General features: G+C 33.2%; 3 protein-coding genes across 3 annotated transcripts; 1 reads left to right on the top strand and 2 right to left on the bottom strand.

Moving 5' to 3' along the window:
- Positions 1-2,832: 2,832 nt before the first annotated feature.
- LOC121128056 (protein lifeguard 4) lies at positions 2,833-4,420 on the bottom strand. Its single transcript, XM_040723625.2, has 6 exons — positions 4,185-4,420; positions 3,810-4,040; positions 3,492-3,706; positions 3,289-3,440; positions 3,124-3,233; positions 2,833-3,070 (listed from the first exon to the last, which is right to left on the bottom strand). The coding sequence occupies exons 2-6, from the start codon at positions 3,940-3,942 to the stop codon at positions 2,934-2,936; spliced, it is 747 nt and encodes a 248-aa protein (XP_040579559.1). The 5' UTR covers positions 3,943-4,040; positions 4,185-4,420; the 3' UTR covers positions 2,833-2,933.
- A 1,167-nt stretch (positions 4,421-5,587) lies between these two features.
- Positions 5,588-6,860, top strand: LOC121127892 (vacuolar protein sorting-associated protein 37B). The gene is made up of 3 exons (XM_040723459.2): positions 5,588-5,874; positions 5,945-6,265; positions 6,332-6,860. Exons 1-3 carry the CDS (start codon positions 5,734-5,736, stop codon positions 6,599-6,601), a joined length of 732 nt encoding a protein of 243 aa, XP_040579393.1. The 5' UTR covers positions 5,588-5,733; the 3' UTR covers positions 6,602-6,860.
- A 6,173-nt stretch (positions 6,861-13,033) lies between these two features.
- LOC121127845 (protein obstructor-E) lies at positions 13,034-18,638 on the bottom strand. Its single transcript, XM_040723387.2, has 7 exons — positions 18,200-18,638; positions 16,476-16,782; positions 15,572-15,699; positions 13,777-13,872; positions 13,570-13,714; positions 13,341-13,505; positions 13,034-13,273 (listed from the first exon to the last, which is right to left on the bottom strand). Exons 1-7 carry the CDS (start codon positions 18,252-18,254, stop codon positions 13,222-13,224), a joined length of 948 nt encoding a protein of 315 aa, XP_040579321.1. The 5' UTR covers positions 18,255-18,638; the 3' UTR covers positions 13,034-13,221.
- Positions 18,639-19,134: the final 496 nt, after the last annotated feature.

Raw genomic sequence — 19,134 nt, 5'->3', positions numbered from 1 at the left:
TTATAGAGAGGGAAAACCTTGCAAAAGGCATGCGTGGAAGTACAGAAGGCCATGCAAGAGTTGATGACAAACTCATCTGACAGGTTGTCCCATGCAGACACTATGGAGGACTTCAGTGAGCCCAAATTTGGGTGTGAGGTCATCTTGGTTTCCCTCTCTAAAGTGTTCCATATAGAAAAGTACAGTGGGTTCAAATCTAGTGAGGAAGGTGGCCATATGTCTTTGAACTGTGAAAATGTTCTTGTTTGAGAAAATTTTCAGAATTGACCCATTTGCCTTGATCAATGTGAGGATTTTCTTGCACATCTCGAGCCTCTGGGCTTTCATGCCCTCTGCCAGAAGGTGGTGTTAGTCCTTGAAAAAGAAACTAATCCAAAGTTGTGCTTGATAGCCCATACTGATGGTCCTAGGAGCCACATAGAAGTCGTTGGTGAGGCAATTCATTGACTTATTGGGATCCATCTTTATGTTCATCTCCAAAACTTAACATATCTCTCTTTAAATTATGCCCTCCACTTCCTGACATCCCGGAAAGGTCTTCTACATTTTTTTTTTTCATTTTGTCCGTAATCTTTATCGCATCAACTCTAACATCTAGGATATCTTAAATGCGCTGCATTTTTGCTTGTTGCTGGTTTATGATGATGAAATGACTAAATGAATTGTATAGTTTGTTTATGCAAAAGGGACAGCAGAAACAGAATATCAAAAATAATCACTAAACCTTTTCATTGTAATGGGAAAATAAACATCAATTAACAGTTCACGTTTTGCTGCCCTACCCCTGTATATTGACTATTTTATTATTTTTATGAATAAAATTTGGCCACTATACACAAAACATATATATCACTACATTTTAAATAAAATATTACTAAGCAATATTATAATAAAGTATCGAGTTAAGAACTATGTAGGTTTTAATCATATGTCATATCATTAAAAGAAGAAATAATATGACGGTGATGGTCTGGATGTACATTAGAATTATATGGTAATTGGTATGATTGACTTATTTGGCTAACTACCAGATAATTTCGGCCCTTTTTTAATGAAAGGTTGCGTGATACAATAAAGGTAACGACGTGATATACTCCCTTGTCTTTTTTAATATGACGCGCACGCTATCTTGGATTGTTTTTTCTTTTAAAAAAATATGTACGGATTTCATACATACAGGCAGACTTTCCTTTATTAATATAAATGATTGGTATCTGATAATCACAACTTATGCACTCAAGTCATTTCTAGGGTTTCCTCTTTTAGGAAATTGTCATTCAGCTCTATCCCAGAAAACTAATTTTTCATTAGCAAAGAATCTATATATTATGAAATTTGCTAATTTATATTAAATTTTAAGGGGGAAACATACATTCTAAGCTAATATTATCCCTACATTCGTGAAATATTTGCAATTAATCTTGTTATCCTACATTAAAAGGTGAAGCTCTAATTAAATATTGATTTGTGGGTGTGTTAAAGTTGGTTCGTTGTACATCTTTTTTAAGCATTAATCATTAAATACTATATCTCGAATTAATCTTTAAAATGTAGGCATATAACTTTTTTTTATAAGTATTATTTACAAATGGCCTATTTTAGAAAATATCAATTATTTTTCCAAACTTACATTGTAAATAAATATCTCCAGAACATGGCCCCCAATCGAGAGCAAAGCTTGAGACAAATGCGCCATAAAATCGACTCCTATTGTATGAAATAGTTGCATACAAGATTTCCTAGAAAATATTTTTTTCTTAGATATTTCTCATTTCTCCTAATCTTCTGAGAGAACCCCTAGTATTCCTATTTATTAATCAACGTGCCCGGATAATGCCTGTTCTTAAGGAAATGGAAAGGTCAGTTGCCAAAAATGGGACCTCAGTCTAAAAATTTATTAAATTGTACTATATTGTACAAAAACAGCGGTTCTTGTCAAAATTGATAATCTTTTTTTAAGAAAAAATGTTGTTTATAATATTTAAACAAATATCATCTGGCTTTTTACAAAGACATTTTCTACCTCAGGACATGAATGCTAAATATAAATGCCAGTATTTATTGAGTAGCAGCATGTATATAAAACTATGTACTGTACGAGGTAGAAGAACAGTGGCGGCGATAGGGGGGTAGGGTGTGTTCAAGCCCCCCCCCGAATTGAAAAAGCACCCTTTCAAAAGAAAAACATTTCTTAACACGTTCGCAAAAAAGTCAATAAAATTTAATTATGAAGCATTATGGAATCAATGAAGAAATTTGGCTATGGAACTTCATCAAGTGCGACGGCTAATAGAAAGAACTCCCTTCGACAATGTATTCACAGTTCGAAAGATTTTTTCCATATCATACCCCCCTTACAGAGATGCTTTTATAGATTTATTTAACCTAATTGGCATTTCTCTAACCCTTCCTGTAACATCGATTAGCTTATTAAAGCAATGTTATATTGAAATAAAAACTTAATACGTTTATATATTTTCTTATTGTTGCTTTACTTGACAAATATAAAATGTTTATTAGCAAAACATCTCACTTATAATAAGAATCCCCAAATATTTCATAGCACCCCCATCAAAATTTCCTATCACCGCCACTGGTGAAGAAATTTCTACATTTCACATAGTATTAGTACAGTAAAAAATTTATATAATTTGGGGAAGAGATGCGAAAATACTTTCCCCCCAACTTATATAAATTTTTAATAAGGTACACCAATCTAAAATAAACATTACATTTTTTACTCAAATAATTATTTAAATGTATTTTAAAATCCAAAAAAAAAATAACAAAAAACATTAATTCTTCTTGTGACCTTCACATCACAAATATATGTCAATGGATATTTATATGTATTTAATCATACTTTATGATAGAACAATAATTAAAATATTTCAAGATTAGAGTAAAATAAATTACATTCATTTCTCTGATTTTTAATTTCCTCTATCCACCAATTTTAAAATTTCAATGAAAAGATTGATAATATCCAAGTATAGGTTGATGGTAGCGCTAATATATTCCTCAGGAGACACTTTAGTCATGATCATTTGAGTGTCAAAGACAATAAATGCTAAGAAATTATAAGTAATAACATTAAGAATATCTATGATTAATGATACCTACCTGAAAATAAAATAGTCCCGCCAATGGTCAGAAGAAGATCAAAGCCAGTTCCTCCCATAAATAAATTAAGTATTCCTCCAATAATCAAAACCCAAAGTCCAATAAAGAGTCTGTAAGATTCACACATGATACAATTGAAGCAAGATGTTAATGACAAATACTCACGCAGAGCCCCATTTGGTGAAATCCCTGCTCGTATTGAATGTAAAAATGGTCAATCCAACAACGACGGTAGCGGTGATGAAAAAAGCTTCAATGACGACCAATTTGTCAAAGAAAGACACTATGACACCAACCGTATATGCTTCAACCACAGTCTAAAACAAATACAACTAAGATAAAGATACAATAAAAGACATAGTACGTACGAAAGCAGCCAAAAGGATCAAATTGAGTGGTGTTTTATGTCTGTTGATGTGAAGAGCAAGAAGAATACCAATGCTCAGGATAAAAGCTACCATGACAAGCCATGAGTTTTCTTGAACAGCCACTTTGACAGCAGGAGTGAATAGACAGACGCTTGCAATCACAGTGGTGAGACATAGTTGCACAGCAAGAAGCCCATATACCTTCCTTAAAAATCCTGAAATGAAGAAAGGATTTAAAAATTCAAGTATTTTACGGGATGGGATCCTTATTATTGATTTATTTTGTATCATGTATATTATAATATGAATATTCAGTACCCATTCGGATCTTTTTGGGTGCTCCAGCAACATTGTTATGATACGCAAAATCATCCTTGATAGAAGCTGATCCTCCATCATCGACATCATCGCCGATTTCGATATCATCCATTAACGGAACTGTAGCAGTCATTTTTATAAGGAAATAGGATCCAATCCACTGAAAAGGGAGTGCAGTTCAATCAAGAGGTTCGGACCTCGGACTTGTGTGACGAATAAGTCAATAACAATCTGAAAGATTTAATGCACAATACATTACAAGTCAATTCTTTTTCAATCGTAGGAATAGTAGAGTACTACACCTAACCAAGGCTAATAATTAATTAACTAATTAATATATACAATAGACTAAGGTTGTTACTTCACTCCTCTTACTTTTCAATGTATTTTCCCTTCCTCTTCCCAGATGGAGTCTTATAGCACCTAATTTCGCTGCTTTATGTATAATTAATTTTGCTTCAACCAGAATTTATTGTAGAGAGATTGTCTCAATTTAGCCACAACATACAATGTACAACATGAAGAATTCTTCTCTTCTTTTCCCCCTCTTCTAGTAGCTAGGCTCTCTGCTCACTCGATCGTATTCAGTTTCTTCTGGTTTTTTGACGTTTCTTAAATATGACGTCATTATTCACGTCTATATAAATTTAGGGGGGACGGAGAAGAATAGGATTAACTATTGTTTTCGGCTCAATCAATGTAAGGCATCCCAAAATTGAACATACTCAGGGACTTTTCTCAGATCATTAATACTCAGTACATATCTAAGAATTATAATTTCACTTATAATGCGCTCACACTTTCACAATAGCCTCAGCCCTTCCTCAAGGCCGTTTTTATGGCCCTTTCCCCAGACATATTCCTTTGTCTGAGGGTCCTGCGTTGGATATAATTTTCATAAAAATTTTAATAGCAAGATGAATTTTTAATAAAACGACCATAAAAATAGAAAAAATATATTTTTAAAGTAGAAAGAAATATTATTGCGCTAAATAAAATAAGGATATAATTTATTTAAAAAGGCCATGAAAAATCTTTTCTTTTTCTAAAGTAGTACAGTAGTACAGTTTCAACAATTCTTTCAACTCACCCTCTACTGAGCGTACACAAAATCTCAAATTTCTCATCAATGAGTACGTTTTGAATTTTGATAAAATCCTATCGACGGATAGCAAAAATTAAAAAATTAAATTTTTTGGAGAAAAATTTCAAAAATGCTTAGTTATTTATACGAATTTAAATTTTTTGGAGAAAATTTTTATTTAAAATATTAAATTTTTAGTAGAAATGCGTAGTTGTTTACAGGAAATTAATTTTTTTCTGTTCTGGGTATCCCCTAAATTAATATTATCTCCCTTTTGAATATTATTTTTTATACTTAAAAAGCTGAGAAAAGCGTACTTCTAATTATTTTGTTTAATAATAATTACATCGATTGATTGGCCTGTGTGTATTTTGATAAGGTCAAATTCTTATCTAATCACTAAGAATATCAAGTCGAAATATTATACATGTTCAAATCTTTTTAAATGTATAACTCATATCATTCAATATGAAGAAGAAATTCTCGTAATAATTAAGAATAAATCAAAATATGCACAAATAAAATATTGCTGAACATTACATAAGATTTAAAATAATTATTAATGTTATAAGTAATACTAAAGTATAATAAAATATTCAAGATTTTATGCTTTTTTATCTAGCTGAACTTATGGCCAGAATGTTATTTGTACAAAATAGGGTTTGTACAAAAACACTCATTCTCTCATCAAACGGAAGAAAAGTGAAGAGAGATCATGCGGATATCCAATGAGTCATTTCATCCTGTAAATTGTCTTTTGCCCTTAGTATGAGGCAAATAAAGAAAAACTAGGAAGAATTAACTTTTGTAAATTCTGCAACGACATTGGATTGGTAACTCATGATGTATGGACCACATCGTCAACCTGACTATCCAGCTGCCATTGCACAGCTTGGATCTCTTTCATCTGAAGAATTGGAGGAGTATTTAAATGAGGAGGGAGATGAAAAGTTGGATGAATTTGTGAAGTCACTGAACCAGGTAAAAACTAAGAAGAAATGAAATGGACTCGGAACTCAATTGGGGAGTTATTTACGTGTTACAATTTTAGGTCAAAGAACTTTATCGTGAAAAGGAAATGCTGTTAGCGAGTAACAAGAGCCTGGCGGAATATAATTTATCGCAAAAGCCCATCCTTGAGAGTGAATATGAGGCTCTTGTTACTAAAAGGAATGAGGCCGTGGAATTAGCCAAAAATGTCAAAGTTGTACGATCTGAACTTGATGAAACATCCAAAAAAGTCCAACCTGATGTCCTTTTGTCACTCCTTGAAGCTGCTTATGCTGAAGCAGAAGAATTCTCAGAAAAACTCGCGGATGGATTCTTGGACGGAAGTGAAGAAAGTTTAGATGATTTTCTGGAAAAGTTTCAGGTTTGTATCTTTTGTGTAGTTGTCTGCATTGACAAAGTCCCAATTTTGACGGATGTCTTGATTTAGGAGGCAAGGAACCTCTCTCACAGTCGGAGAGTCAAAGTTGATAAAATGAAAGAAATCATAGCTAAGGAATCTTCAATGCCTTCTTCAAGGATTCCAGAGCCAGTTGGAGCTCTACCCCCACCTTCCATTCAAATTCCTTATCCACATTATAGCAATTGGAACGCTTCAAGTTGTAACCCGTCTGTTCCACCGTTATCTGCACTTCCTTATCCTACACAGCCTACTTCAATGATATATCCATTTATGCCTGCATACCCACCTATTCCTTAAGGACCTCGAAAAATGTTAACCATCTGGCATTAGTTGAATTGATCCCATCGTCAGGGAATGTGAATATATATATATAAATATTAATTTTTAATCGAATGATTCAGATGCTTTTTGAAGCATTCTTATTTTTTCTTAACTGCTTTGTTTCAATATGAACATAAGAAGTTATAGGTAAACAATTACAAAAACAAAGATTCTGGTGTAAGTCGATATTATGTGAATCTATGTATGTTTACTAATAAATATAATTTTACCATTACATTACAATAATCTTCTTTGTATTCAATACAAAGTGCTTGCATATTTATTTTCATACTAGAAACTTGTAAGTGTTGATTTGTCCATTGCATGCGCTATATCCACATTGAGGCTCTTTTCTTAAATTTAACGCCAATAAATTGTTAATTCATCATAATCCATATTATGGTATTATTTCTCTTGTTTGTATGTTGTGGCGTCACTAATGACTTAAATAAGTCACAATTTTAATTTTATGAACCAGTAGTTCAACAAATTTCGCTATTAGGGAGGGACACAGCTCCTTCAGCCAAAAAAATAGTTTCTGAAGCCCTACCCGGCTAAAATGTTTATATGTGTATATAATATTTATTTAAAAAATAACTATAGGGTAAGTCACGCATTGTCGGATACATCACGTTCATGTACTTTATACAGGATTGTTTTTATTCAGTGGTACACATTTTATTATTTTCAATCCGGAATGACATTGGTACAAAATCACGGAGGACAACATTTGCGCTATTCTGATGAAACATTTTTTACCGTCGATCCCAACGTGAATTAGCAGAATAAGCGCTACATCACCAAATATCCAGACAATGTCTCAAATTCAGTGAGACATACATGTCTTTAGAACAAAAATCCAACCGGAACCATGGTCTTGGGCGTTGTGGAGTCTGCCCTCCCATTTTTGTGGAGAGGAAGGAGCGGCTCAATGCAGATGGTGACATCGAACTTCTGGATAAGAAAGTCCTACCTGGGGCTAAAAAAAAGTTCGGGGACAACTCTGTTTTCACTCAAGATGGAGATAAAATCCAAGCATTCTTGGGAGACAACTTTAGGGAACACAACATGTGTGCCAACCTCTTCTCCAGACAAAAAACACTTAAATTTCCAGGTGCGTCTAGAGGAGAGGATGTGTGCTACTCCTCGCATGAGTGTCCAGTCTCTAGATGCTTTTACCATGAAGGAGTGGATCAAGCTCGAGCCTTACTACATACTCAAGATCTGCCAAGGGATTTAGGCAATTATTAGAGCTGAGAGCTCACATATTCAATAAAAGTTGTGTCGAGCACTATTTTCGAAAGATTTTCTTAATTCAATGTTCCCACAAAACCTCTCATTTAAATTTTACAATTAAAAAAATAATATGTGTACCACTAGATAAGATCAACCCTGTACATACATCGCGCGTTATATTAGATTGGGGAAAGTAATTTCATATTTCGCGCTTTATTTCAATGTTATCAGAGTGAACTGAAGCAACATAGTTTTACAAAAACATGCCATCAAAATAACACTCCAAACTCAAAAGCTGTGCCATCTGGGGTTCAGAGTCTTTTGAGAATAAAATATTATAGATAAGGAACCATAGTTTTGAACTTTGTAATTTCTAAATTTCGGCAAAAACATGACTTTAAACCACATAAAAATGGGATTTCCAATTTGTTGAAGCTTCAGTAGCCATATGATTATATATTTTTCCCATATCATAATCTTATCTTGTAGATATCAGCTCTCAGTATGTGAATAAAATCTCACATGTGTTGTGGGGTTATATAATAATTCCAAAAAATAAATAAAAAGGATACATTTAGTATCCTTCGTTCATTTATTATTACATTATCGATTAACAATGTCATCTCCAGCCATCCTATTGCGTAGTTGATGTGCATTGAAAGTAAAAGAACGTGACATTTTAAATGCATAGATAGGCGAATGACACGCCATGTTATTTGATTGTTTTTCGGGGAATGTAGTATGCACTCAAGGTTAATAGAAATATAAGGTTATAGCATAACACGTGTACGACTATGTTTAACTTATACCACACTTTTAAAAATAGACGTCATAGTGTATGAGTGATTGTGTGTTTTCTCAAAATTTGTTGCCCAGCAGGCGGTAGGACAGAGTAAGTTGAAAATTCTAGCAATAGTGACGTCGGAGACTATGAGTAGTTGCGTGTTTTCTCAAAATCTGCCTATCTTGTCCAGCAGCCGGTACGATACATCTAATTGAAAATTCTAGCAAGCCCGATTACATGATGGTTTATCTTGTATTTCTATTAACCTTGGTATGCACTAAACAACAAGATGCCTTCAAGAGGATGCTTCACGAGGCACATTGTGCCAACATTTGTATGGTGCGTTGGAGAAGAGCTAGTTTGAGGCCATTCTCAGAGGAGCAAAAGCTAAAAGTCAACGGTTTTCAATGTTTTCAGTGGGTACATGGACAATCAAAATTTCTCAAAATCAAAAAGGACTGTCTTCCATCTTAGATCTGTAATTCCTGCCGTTTCTTCCCGAGGAAACGTGATGAGTGGGGAAGGTTTACCTCAAAGCCACAATCAACGCAAGCGGCTTTTAAGGTCTTGGTAATTGTAGATTACTTCAACAACCTTCCCATCCCCACAAGGGCCAACCCTAACCCCAATGTTGACTATTACTGTTGCATTTGTAAGGTCGGTAAGTCGTGATATGTATTGATTCCCCTGTCCCTTTAGGCAGACCCAAAATACTCCCTAAAAAAACTCCCAAGGTTCTCCAGACCTGTCCTAAATGCAAACAGGAGGTCGGAAAAGGATAAGACATACATGCTATCTGATGGCAAGTTCTTCTAACATCTCACGAAAATGTCACCAAAAGGAAAATGCCAACTTCAAAATGCTGCACTGAGTGACCTGAGCCCATCTTGTTCTGGTGATGTTGTCCTGTCAAACGTCACCGGACGCCCATCCACCTTCAGATGTACGGAAGCTTACTTTAAGCTAACTCAAGCCATTTCTCTGCTCATACTTTCCTCTCCACTCTGCATTCTGCCAATCTGTCAAGGCCTCAGACCCTCCAGGTTGCCAAATCTTTGAGGGCAGATCTCAGTAGGCTTTTCGGTCAGTCAAATCTTCAGAGGATCTTGACAGAAAGAGGAGTTGAATGCCATGAGTTTTTTCACTTGAGAGAGCTGGAGTTCAGGAAAGAACAGAAGGATGAATCTACTGAGCTTGAGAAAAGGCTTGTTCCAACCCGCAAGGATGTCGAGAGCTTCATTCAGTTCATTGTCAGTAGTAGGAAAATTTGACCACATTTAGAAAATTCAAAGTTGACAACTATGGTTCCTTAACTGCAATATGTTATTCTCAACAGATTCTGAAACCCAGATGTCAGAGTTTTGTTATGAGTTTGGAGGGGGGCATTTTTTGATAGTATTTTTTTTTTTTTTTTGCAAAACTTTGCTGCTGCAGCTCACTGTGCTATAAGAAGTGATACAATTGTATGCATAAGAACATCTCATCCGAGCTCCCGGTGCTTCTGGCTCGTCAACAAAAATTTAATTGGCCTGGCATTGTCTTCAATATGTCTGGTTATCTCTTATTCACCAATGCTGACAGCTTTTGTTCTATCGCCAGCTTCAAACTGCCAAGTTTTTCACAGTATAGGGGATAATTGAGAGAAAAAAAGAAAGAAGAAAAATTGTTCTAGCCACTGCTGTACAACTCGAACAGAAAGAGTATCGGCCCAGTATACATCGCAAATTTTCTGGGTCGCTTTCTTCTTCCTTTGAGACCTCCATATTCGATGCATGATAATTCACGACTGAAGTGCAATACTGTTATGTATTTAATATCTCCTTACATGTTTTTATCTTCTTCGTCTATGTATTATAAGTACTGTGTTTTACGTGTTATAAATAGTATCGTCTTTTGTAAATATATTAGAGTATAGTTAAAATACACATGATCTAGTGTTACATTATTCCTCCACGTGAATTCTTCTCCTCATGTCTCTTGGTCATCCTGGATCTCTCCTATTATAAATAAGCTTGTGTCTCTCCCTCGTCAAGACGCAACAAATACTAAACGAAACTCATTTGCTGTTAAACTCTCACCTTTACAACTCCTTAACGTATGATCCGATGTGACCAATAATGAACAAGATTAGATATATATAACTGATATATTTGGGTGTTGATAATTTTAGGGGCTAAGCTTCCCCCTCCCCAGACGATAGCAAGCATTGTCCCCGTTTGTATCTACATATTTTGTATTATTTTACCAAAAAAAATGTCTCATTGGCCCAGATCAGCGATTTTTCCTTATGACGGTACGTAAATACCTTATACTTAACTCCCTTTCTAACGAGATCCTTTTTTTATATGACCTCAGAAAATTAATGTATAAAATTTGCTTACATATTGGCTATCAGTCTCACAAGCGATGGAAATATATTTATATGGAGATACCGGAGTTGTTCAATTACTTTAATTGAACAAATAAAATTAAGTTGGTCGGTTGTTAGTGTTTATGGGTACTCTCATTGTTATTATGTAACTTTTTTTTAAATGTTCCTTTAATTGAGATGCACTCATTGAATATATGTAAACATTATAGCATTACATTTACTACTTCTGACCTAGGAATCTTCTTTGAAGCCCATATACTTAGAATATATTACTTTCTCTAGGAACGACCGGGCTGCAAACCTAACCACAATCAAGGTTAATAGAAATACAAGGTTAGACTATCATGGAATCGGGATTGCTAGAATTTCCAATCTGATGTATTGTACTGACTGCTGGCAAGACAGACAGATTTTGAGAAAACACACAACCACTCATAGTCTATGACATCACCACTGATACAATTTTCAATTTATTGTATCGTACCGATTGCTGGGAAAGAAAAACAGATAATGAAGAAACACGCAACCACTCATCCACTATGACATCACTGTTAAAAGCGTGGTGAAAGTCAAACATCAGTCGTACCGGGCCGTGCAAAATTATTTACCGATGATGTAAATATACTTTTTAAGAGGTTTTGTGGCAGCCAATCTGATTGTTTCGTATTTTTACTGTTAAAATAAACAAAAATCCTTCCTGTGAGAGCGTAACAACTTCCACACGTGAGACTATGTCCAATCAGGAAACAAAGAGGATCGAAATTGCAGCCCTCCTCCGAGCGGGAGTGCCTCATAACAACATTAAGGAACAGGTTGGGGCCTCGTTGAAGACAATTTACAACGTTTCCAAGCGCTTGGAGGCTGGGGGTGATCTCAAGCATTCCCTGGGGCTGGCAGGAAGCCCACTGTCTCAACAAGGCAAGTAAAGGCAGTGTTCAAGAGGACTCCCAACAGGCCCATTGCCGACATTGCCAGAAAGATGGGAACGTCGAGATCTACTGTTTCAATGGCATTGAAAAGGGCTGGAGGAAAGCCCCTGAGGCGTACTGAACGCCCTCTACTAACTGAACGTCAGCGAGAAGTCAGACTTGAGTGTACCAAGAAAATCTTGAATGATATCAAGAGCTCATCTAGACGCATATTAATTTATTCAGATGAGAAAACTTTTTCAGTCGATCCTGTTTTCAACAGGCAAAATGACCGTGTTGTGAGCTTTGGACATGTGCAAGATAAGCACCGCCATGTGGCAACAACAAAGCACCCTGCTTCGGTGATGATGTTGGGTCTCGTGGCCTCCAACGGGAAGGCCATGAAACCGGTATGGTTCCCCACTGGCTACAGATTAACAGCGGAGGATTATGTGAAGATTCTGGCGTCCAAGGTCCTTCCGTGGATCAAATCCATAGTCAGCAACTCTCCTTCGGTTTTTCAACAAGATAGAGCACCCACCCACACTTCCAAGAAAGCTCAGGAGTGGCTCAAGGACAACATGAACTTTTGGCCCAAGGACTACTGGCCCCCTCAGAGCCCAGATCTGAACCCACTAGACTTCTCTATCTAGGCGCACGTGGAGACCAAGGCCTACAAAAACGACACAAGAACATAAATGCCTTAAAGGCTGCTGTCAACAAGGCCTGGGCCTCCATGGACGCCGATTACATCCAGCAAGTCTGTGGCAGCTTCAGACGTCGCCTGACCAGTGTGATTGAGTCAAATGGTGGCTACATTGATTAAATTTGATCACAAACTATTTTATTATTCTAAAAATGTATGAATAAATTGTTTCTCAAGTCATTCGAAATTTCATTATTGTCTGCGATATATTCTGAACAAAAATCGGTAAATAATTCTGCACGGCCCAGTAAACGCGTTATGGTATAACCTTGTATTTCTATTAACCTTGCGCACAATGATTTCTAGAGAATAATTTTTCCATAGCACGTTGTCCAATGAGCTACATCGTTCCATTAACTTAATTATAATTTTTTAAGATCATGAATAATGAAACATTCTTAAATAAAATAAAATGGATATGCTTGTATTTTTTTTATCGTTGTTATTGTCGGAATACATTAACTACGTACACTGTGTAACTTAAATTATGACAAAACTGTGCGTTTTTATAATGGATATACATATTTTTGAGTATGAACACCCAGATATACATATTACTATTTATTTATGTATATCAAATTAATAAGAACTTTAGTAATAATAATCATATTCGTCTTCACTCTTTTTCTTCCAAAAGTCTTCACTATAAAACAAGAAGAAATACTCTCATTTACATAAAATTATTTAAATAATGTCAAATAATAACTCACCATCCAGGAACACCAGCAGGCTCTCCACAATGACCAGTTTCATTATTAAATACAGTATTCTTGGGACATGCAGCTAAACGTGGACTTCCTTCTCGTAAGCAAGAGTAAAATTTTTGACAATCATCCGGATGAGCAAGACGATCATGATTACCAAACCTTAGTTTTCTACAATAAAAACAAACAAATGATTTTCATTATATTGAAGAAAATATAAAAAAAAAAAAATTACTGTTCGGGTGTGTAGGAAGGACAGTCATATCCAAAAAATTTCCCATTTGTACATTCCTTGCGTGCAGACTGATCTGGTGTGACACAAGCATCAATTTTAGGATCGAAAATGACTCCTTCAGGACAAGTTTGTAGATATCCTTTTCCTAAAATGCGATTAAGCAAATTTAAAAAAAAAATTCTGCATTTTTTTTTAAGTTTGGCTAACCTTCACGACAATCCCAAAATTTTTGGCAAGATAATTCAGATGGCCAAGGGAAGAAGCCATTTTGACGAGGGCAGTTTTCAGACGGTGTTGCTTCCTCTGTAAATAAAAATTTGGTAAAAATGGTATTTAAAGGACAATTTACATTAGCAATTATTGTTATTTCATTTGGAAAATATCTAAAGCAATCAACCGTTGACAAATGCTTCATAATCATTCCTTTATTTATAGTCTTTAGAAAAACCCTACTCCAATAGATCACGCATTTTAGAGGTATAAAAATACACTGTGTAACCTACAAATAGAGTAAGATGGATAAAAAAACTGGTCAATTGATTAATTCTTATCAAAATTAATGAAAACCTTCAGGAGCCTTCTTTGATATTTTTTATAGCTACATATTAGCTAAGTTAAATTAATAGATCGTCTTTGATCCAAGGTTGAAAGAATTGCTGTTAATTCGTTGAAATATAAATTTATAATTTTGTGTTATACTCTATAGTATATGTATATAATATTTCTTATAAATATTATATTTGTGCAAAAATAGACTTTTTCTAGGTATGGATTAACCATTGTAACAACGTTGGTATCAACGATACATTCATAAAAAATATTTTTATAAAAAACCTTGAATTTTTTTTATAAAGGTGATTGTTTATTGGAGAACCAACTCCAATAACTGGTTCTGTTGTTCCTCATTTTAATTGTAGTTATTATTATATTTTTTTTCATCCATGATTTTTTTTTTTTTTTAAATGTCAACTTGTCCAATATTAGAACGACAATGAAGTGTCGTCAATCACTATGCAAGTAAGAAGTTAGTTTGAAAATAGTTACAAATTCAAACTAAATTATGTGTATGCATATTTTACTTCCAAATCAAGAGTGAATAACTCAAGAGTATGAGTTATTCATTGAATTGAATCTTTGATGATAAACGCTCTGACCAAAGGATACTTATATTCATGTTGGTCGAACAAAGAGTCCAGTTTCATTTATTTGGTTAGTTGCATGGAACAAACAATCATACAAACTTACACAATGGCAGTAACTCAATTGAAAGGTGAGATAGTGACTTTTAAGAGAGTATTCCAGTTATTGGGATAACCGTTGTATTTTATATTAGTGCCTAGCATTTCTAGAAAATACAGAAAAGAAAGCCTACGCATTAATAATCAAAAAGTAATATTTTCTACACACAAACATCCATTCATTAAAATTATAACCATTGTTACCATACACTACTAAGAAGCTGTTTGTTTGTTTGTTTTAAAATGGTTTGTATTTATAAATAATGGTAGATAAATGGATAGCTATCCTATGGCCTGGAGCTGGGAGGCAAAGAAAGAGAGCTAGCAAACAAACAAAAAGTTATAATATATGAGAATCATGGGTCATTGACACTTATCAGTCACTCAATTTAATTAGCACTATTTTGTGGGCTCAAGATGCCTAAATATCTAGTCACCATGATCGAATAAAGACTTTCAATTCCATCAAATTGATGATGTGTAACAATAATTCCATGTAATTTAATTCAAAAATAAAACACAGAGGAGACGACGTTGCAGAGAGCAAATAACCTTTTTCATGGTCATGAGCTAGAGTGCTACTCTTTTTTCAAATATATAAATCTTGAAGCATATCATCAATCACTTATCAAAGTAGAGATGTTTCACATAATTTTGAAATAAGCATATTATGTGTACATAGTTGTATAAGATATATGCATAAGATAGTCTCACTTTCTAAACATACAAATTAGTTCAACTAAAGGTAATTGTGTCCAACTTACGTAATTCGGTTCTGTTTGCACAATCCACTTTGGCTGGATAATCACATCTTTCTTGTTTGAGATCAAAGACGAGACCATCAAGACACAGCTTCTCCTTGACTTCACCCTTAATATTACATTCATAGTATCTAGGGTCAAAAATGTATTCGTAAATTTAAATGAATTAAACTTTCAAAGGTCAGAGGGATTATCATTATTATTATTATTGCATAAAAAAATAAGGATAGTTAGTTGAGAGCTTCGAGGACTCCGCTCCAGGTATACTCTAATACAAGGGCGTCCACAGGGGGAGGAGATGTAGCCCCCCCCCAATATTAAGGAACTTTTGATTCTTACTAGAAAAGGTATTATTTGAAATTTTCTTCCGAAAAATTTAATTGTCTGTGAATAGCTATGAATTTTATATAATTTATTTTCCCCAAAAATTTTATAGAATTTTTTTTTTCCAAAAAATTTTACATAATTTATTTTTTCCCAAAAAAATTTATAAATAAAATTTAATTTTAGAATATTTTTTGGATAAAACTCTGTATGTTGGAATTTTTTTTTTAAATTTAACTTTTTGAGAATAGCTATAGATTTTTGATTTTTTCCCCGAAAAATTTAATTGTCTTTGAATAACTATGAATTTTTGAAAAAATTTAAAATTTTATAAAAGTTTTTATCTATGAAAAGTTTTATAACTTAAATTTAATTTAGAAATTTTTTTGTAAACAACTCTGGATTTCGGAATTTTTTTTTTGAAAATAGCTACAAAATTTTGAAATTTGTTTCCTACAAATTTTATGTTTATTTATTTTTATTTTTTTCAAAAATTGTAATTTTTCAAAAAAAAAAATCGAAAAACCAAGCCCCCAATACAATCCTGCTTACGCCCCTTTGATATCAATTATTATATACTCACTTATCACATTGTTTCTCATCAGGGGTATTGTAGGAGTTATCTCTTGGAACACAGGACTCCTTGTCATCCTCCTCTACAGGTTCTTCCTCAATTCGATGTTTTTTATTTTTAGATATGGAGGGATAGGATGCTTTATTTGAGGATGGGGATGGCTTTCGTGAAGGTCCTTTTTTATCTTTTACATAGTCTCTCCATGCTGATACCAAGGCCTCCAAATTGAAATCATTGTCTTTACTATTGTCACTATTCGATGATGTTTCATACTCATCATAGTCATAATAGTAGTCATCATCCGAGGGAAAACCGACTGAAACATAAATATTGCATATTATATTAATCATAGGTCACAAATGATGCAAATTAGTATTTTATTAATACACTAAGCAGAGTAACATTACTCAAAAGGATTACAAAGGATCTGATAGTTTGAAACATATATAAATTTACGTATCAAGGATATGCAAGAAGGAAAATACATATTGCATTTCTTTGCACTTGTCCACTATTCCGTACTTTTCTCACTTTCAAATGTATTGTAAATTATATATATATATATAAGTCTGTATAGTTAGGATACTACTACAAAGGTACATAATATTCCAATATATTATAAGCATTTATTGTACATACATATAAGTTAAAACAACTTGAAAAACGGCGGTTTGATTGAGGTTTATGAATTACGAGAATCTAATAACATTGGTTTTCAAAAATTATAAGAGCAAATAGAAATATTTCATTCGCTGATCATGAGTCATCCATCAATTTAGAAGGAATTCGCTCAAAAAAGAAGAACCATGCATATATATATATATCCCCTCTGATTAAAATTTTGGTCAACCATTAAAATATCCCCTCAATAATAACAATACATTAAAGTTGGGACTTATTTCCTATTGTGTTTGTACAGATATTAAAAAGTGCTAATGATTCATTTCATTTACGTAGAATTGAATCAATGTGTTTTTAAAGTAGTATAAATTACCACAACAAAACAAGTTTTTAAAGAATTAAAACATAACAAAGTGAATCTTTATAAAACAAAGACAAGGTTGTTTTTTGTTTTTGATAGGATTTGGCAATGACGTTATTTCATACATCTCATGAGTTAAAGAAAGTGTACGCATATAAATGTAGGTACATCTAAAAGTCTTTGCAATATGATTTCTACATTCTAAAAATATATATGTAGGATATTTCTTTATCTACAAAAAGATGAAGAAGAGATATGTGACGCTATGTCTTACAAGTTACAAGTCATTCCCTTGACAAATTGACATTTTTAAAGTTGGGATAAACTGATTCAAATGAATTCGGAAAAATATATTTTTTGAGCTAAAAATTTGTCAATAAAATGTTTGTTTTTTGTACTCATATAATAAAAATGGATCACAAAACTTTTTGAATAGCATTCTATGAATAAGCCGGTGGGGATATAATAAGCTAATTAGTAAAAACTTCTATGACACCACATATTTAGTTCATATTACAAATTCATAGCCCATCATGACTTAAATTTAAATGCGACTCTGAAAAAAATAATCATTAATTAACCATGAATAACATAAAAAGTTCAAGGTGCTTTCCTATTTTTAACGATGATATTGTACATATTAGAAGCATGTTCTTTTAATTTATATATTATGTACATAAAACACAGAATAAACTATTATAATAAGCAAAATGAAGCAATACCAATTAATTGATATCAAAATAAAACTCACCTGTGAAGGAAATTGATAAAATACTAATGACGAAGATGTATGTTTTGATATACATAATAAATGTTGAACGATCCGTACAACCAGCTCAATTTAATTAATAGCTCGAGAGTATGTATTTCAGGTGGCTTTTCAAATTTAGAATGATGATGATAAAGAATGGATCACATACATATGTAAATCATATTAATAATGGTTTGTTTAAATATTTATTGTGTTTTTATTCTTCAAAAGGGCGTTCCAAATGGTAATATCAGTTCGACTACTATGTCTTTCAAGAATCAAATATCAACTGACTTTAAATTTTAAAAAAACACTTATGATGTACTTTTTTTTTTTCTCTTCTCTCCAAGTAAGTACTATGTGTAGTCTATAATAAAATAATATTTCGATGCACTCGAGAAGAAGTACAAAAACCATCCATAGGATAAGTTTAATGTATACAGGTAAACATGTTCTGTCAAAAAAACATTGGTACTCTAAGTGTTTGCTTCTTTTGAAAAAAAGAGCGCACTCCTTTCCAAATTACCTTCCTTTCGACCTTTCGAACTTATCATCAGTCATCACTACTCAAAATAATGAAAAAGGATGTGTGTTGCTATGGGTATTTATATTTCATATTAGTTATTACTAACAATAAGTAAAACATCCTTTTTACTTATTGTAAATACCAATAATATATAATTCAAATTTGTCAAGAACAAGTCAATCCACACTACTAAAAACTATGGTACAGGTCATTCATCAAAAAGTAGTATTTATATAATAGCTGATAATTATATATATATCTCTTCAGGGGCGTCCGTAGGATATATATATATATATATATAGATTTTTGATTTTTTTTTTTCAAAAAATTTCAGATATTAAACTTTTTTGAAACAAATTTCAAAGATCACCAGATATTCAAAATGAAAGTTATATTTTTTTGTAACAAA

This window comes from Lepeophtheirus salmonis, chromosome 13, assembly GCF_016086655.4.
Source record: "Lepeophtheirus salmonis chromosome 13, UVic_Lsal_1.4, whole genome shotgun sequence".
Classification (NCBI taxonomy): domain Eukaryota; kingdom Metazoa; phylum Arthropoda; class Copepoda; order Siphonostomatoida; family Caligidae; genus Lepeophtheirus; species Lepeophtheirus salmonis.
The sequence above is the reverse complement of the archived record's forward strand: the minus strand, read 5'-3'. Positions and strand labels throughout refer to the sequence as shown.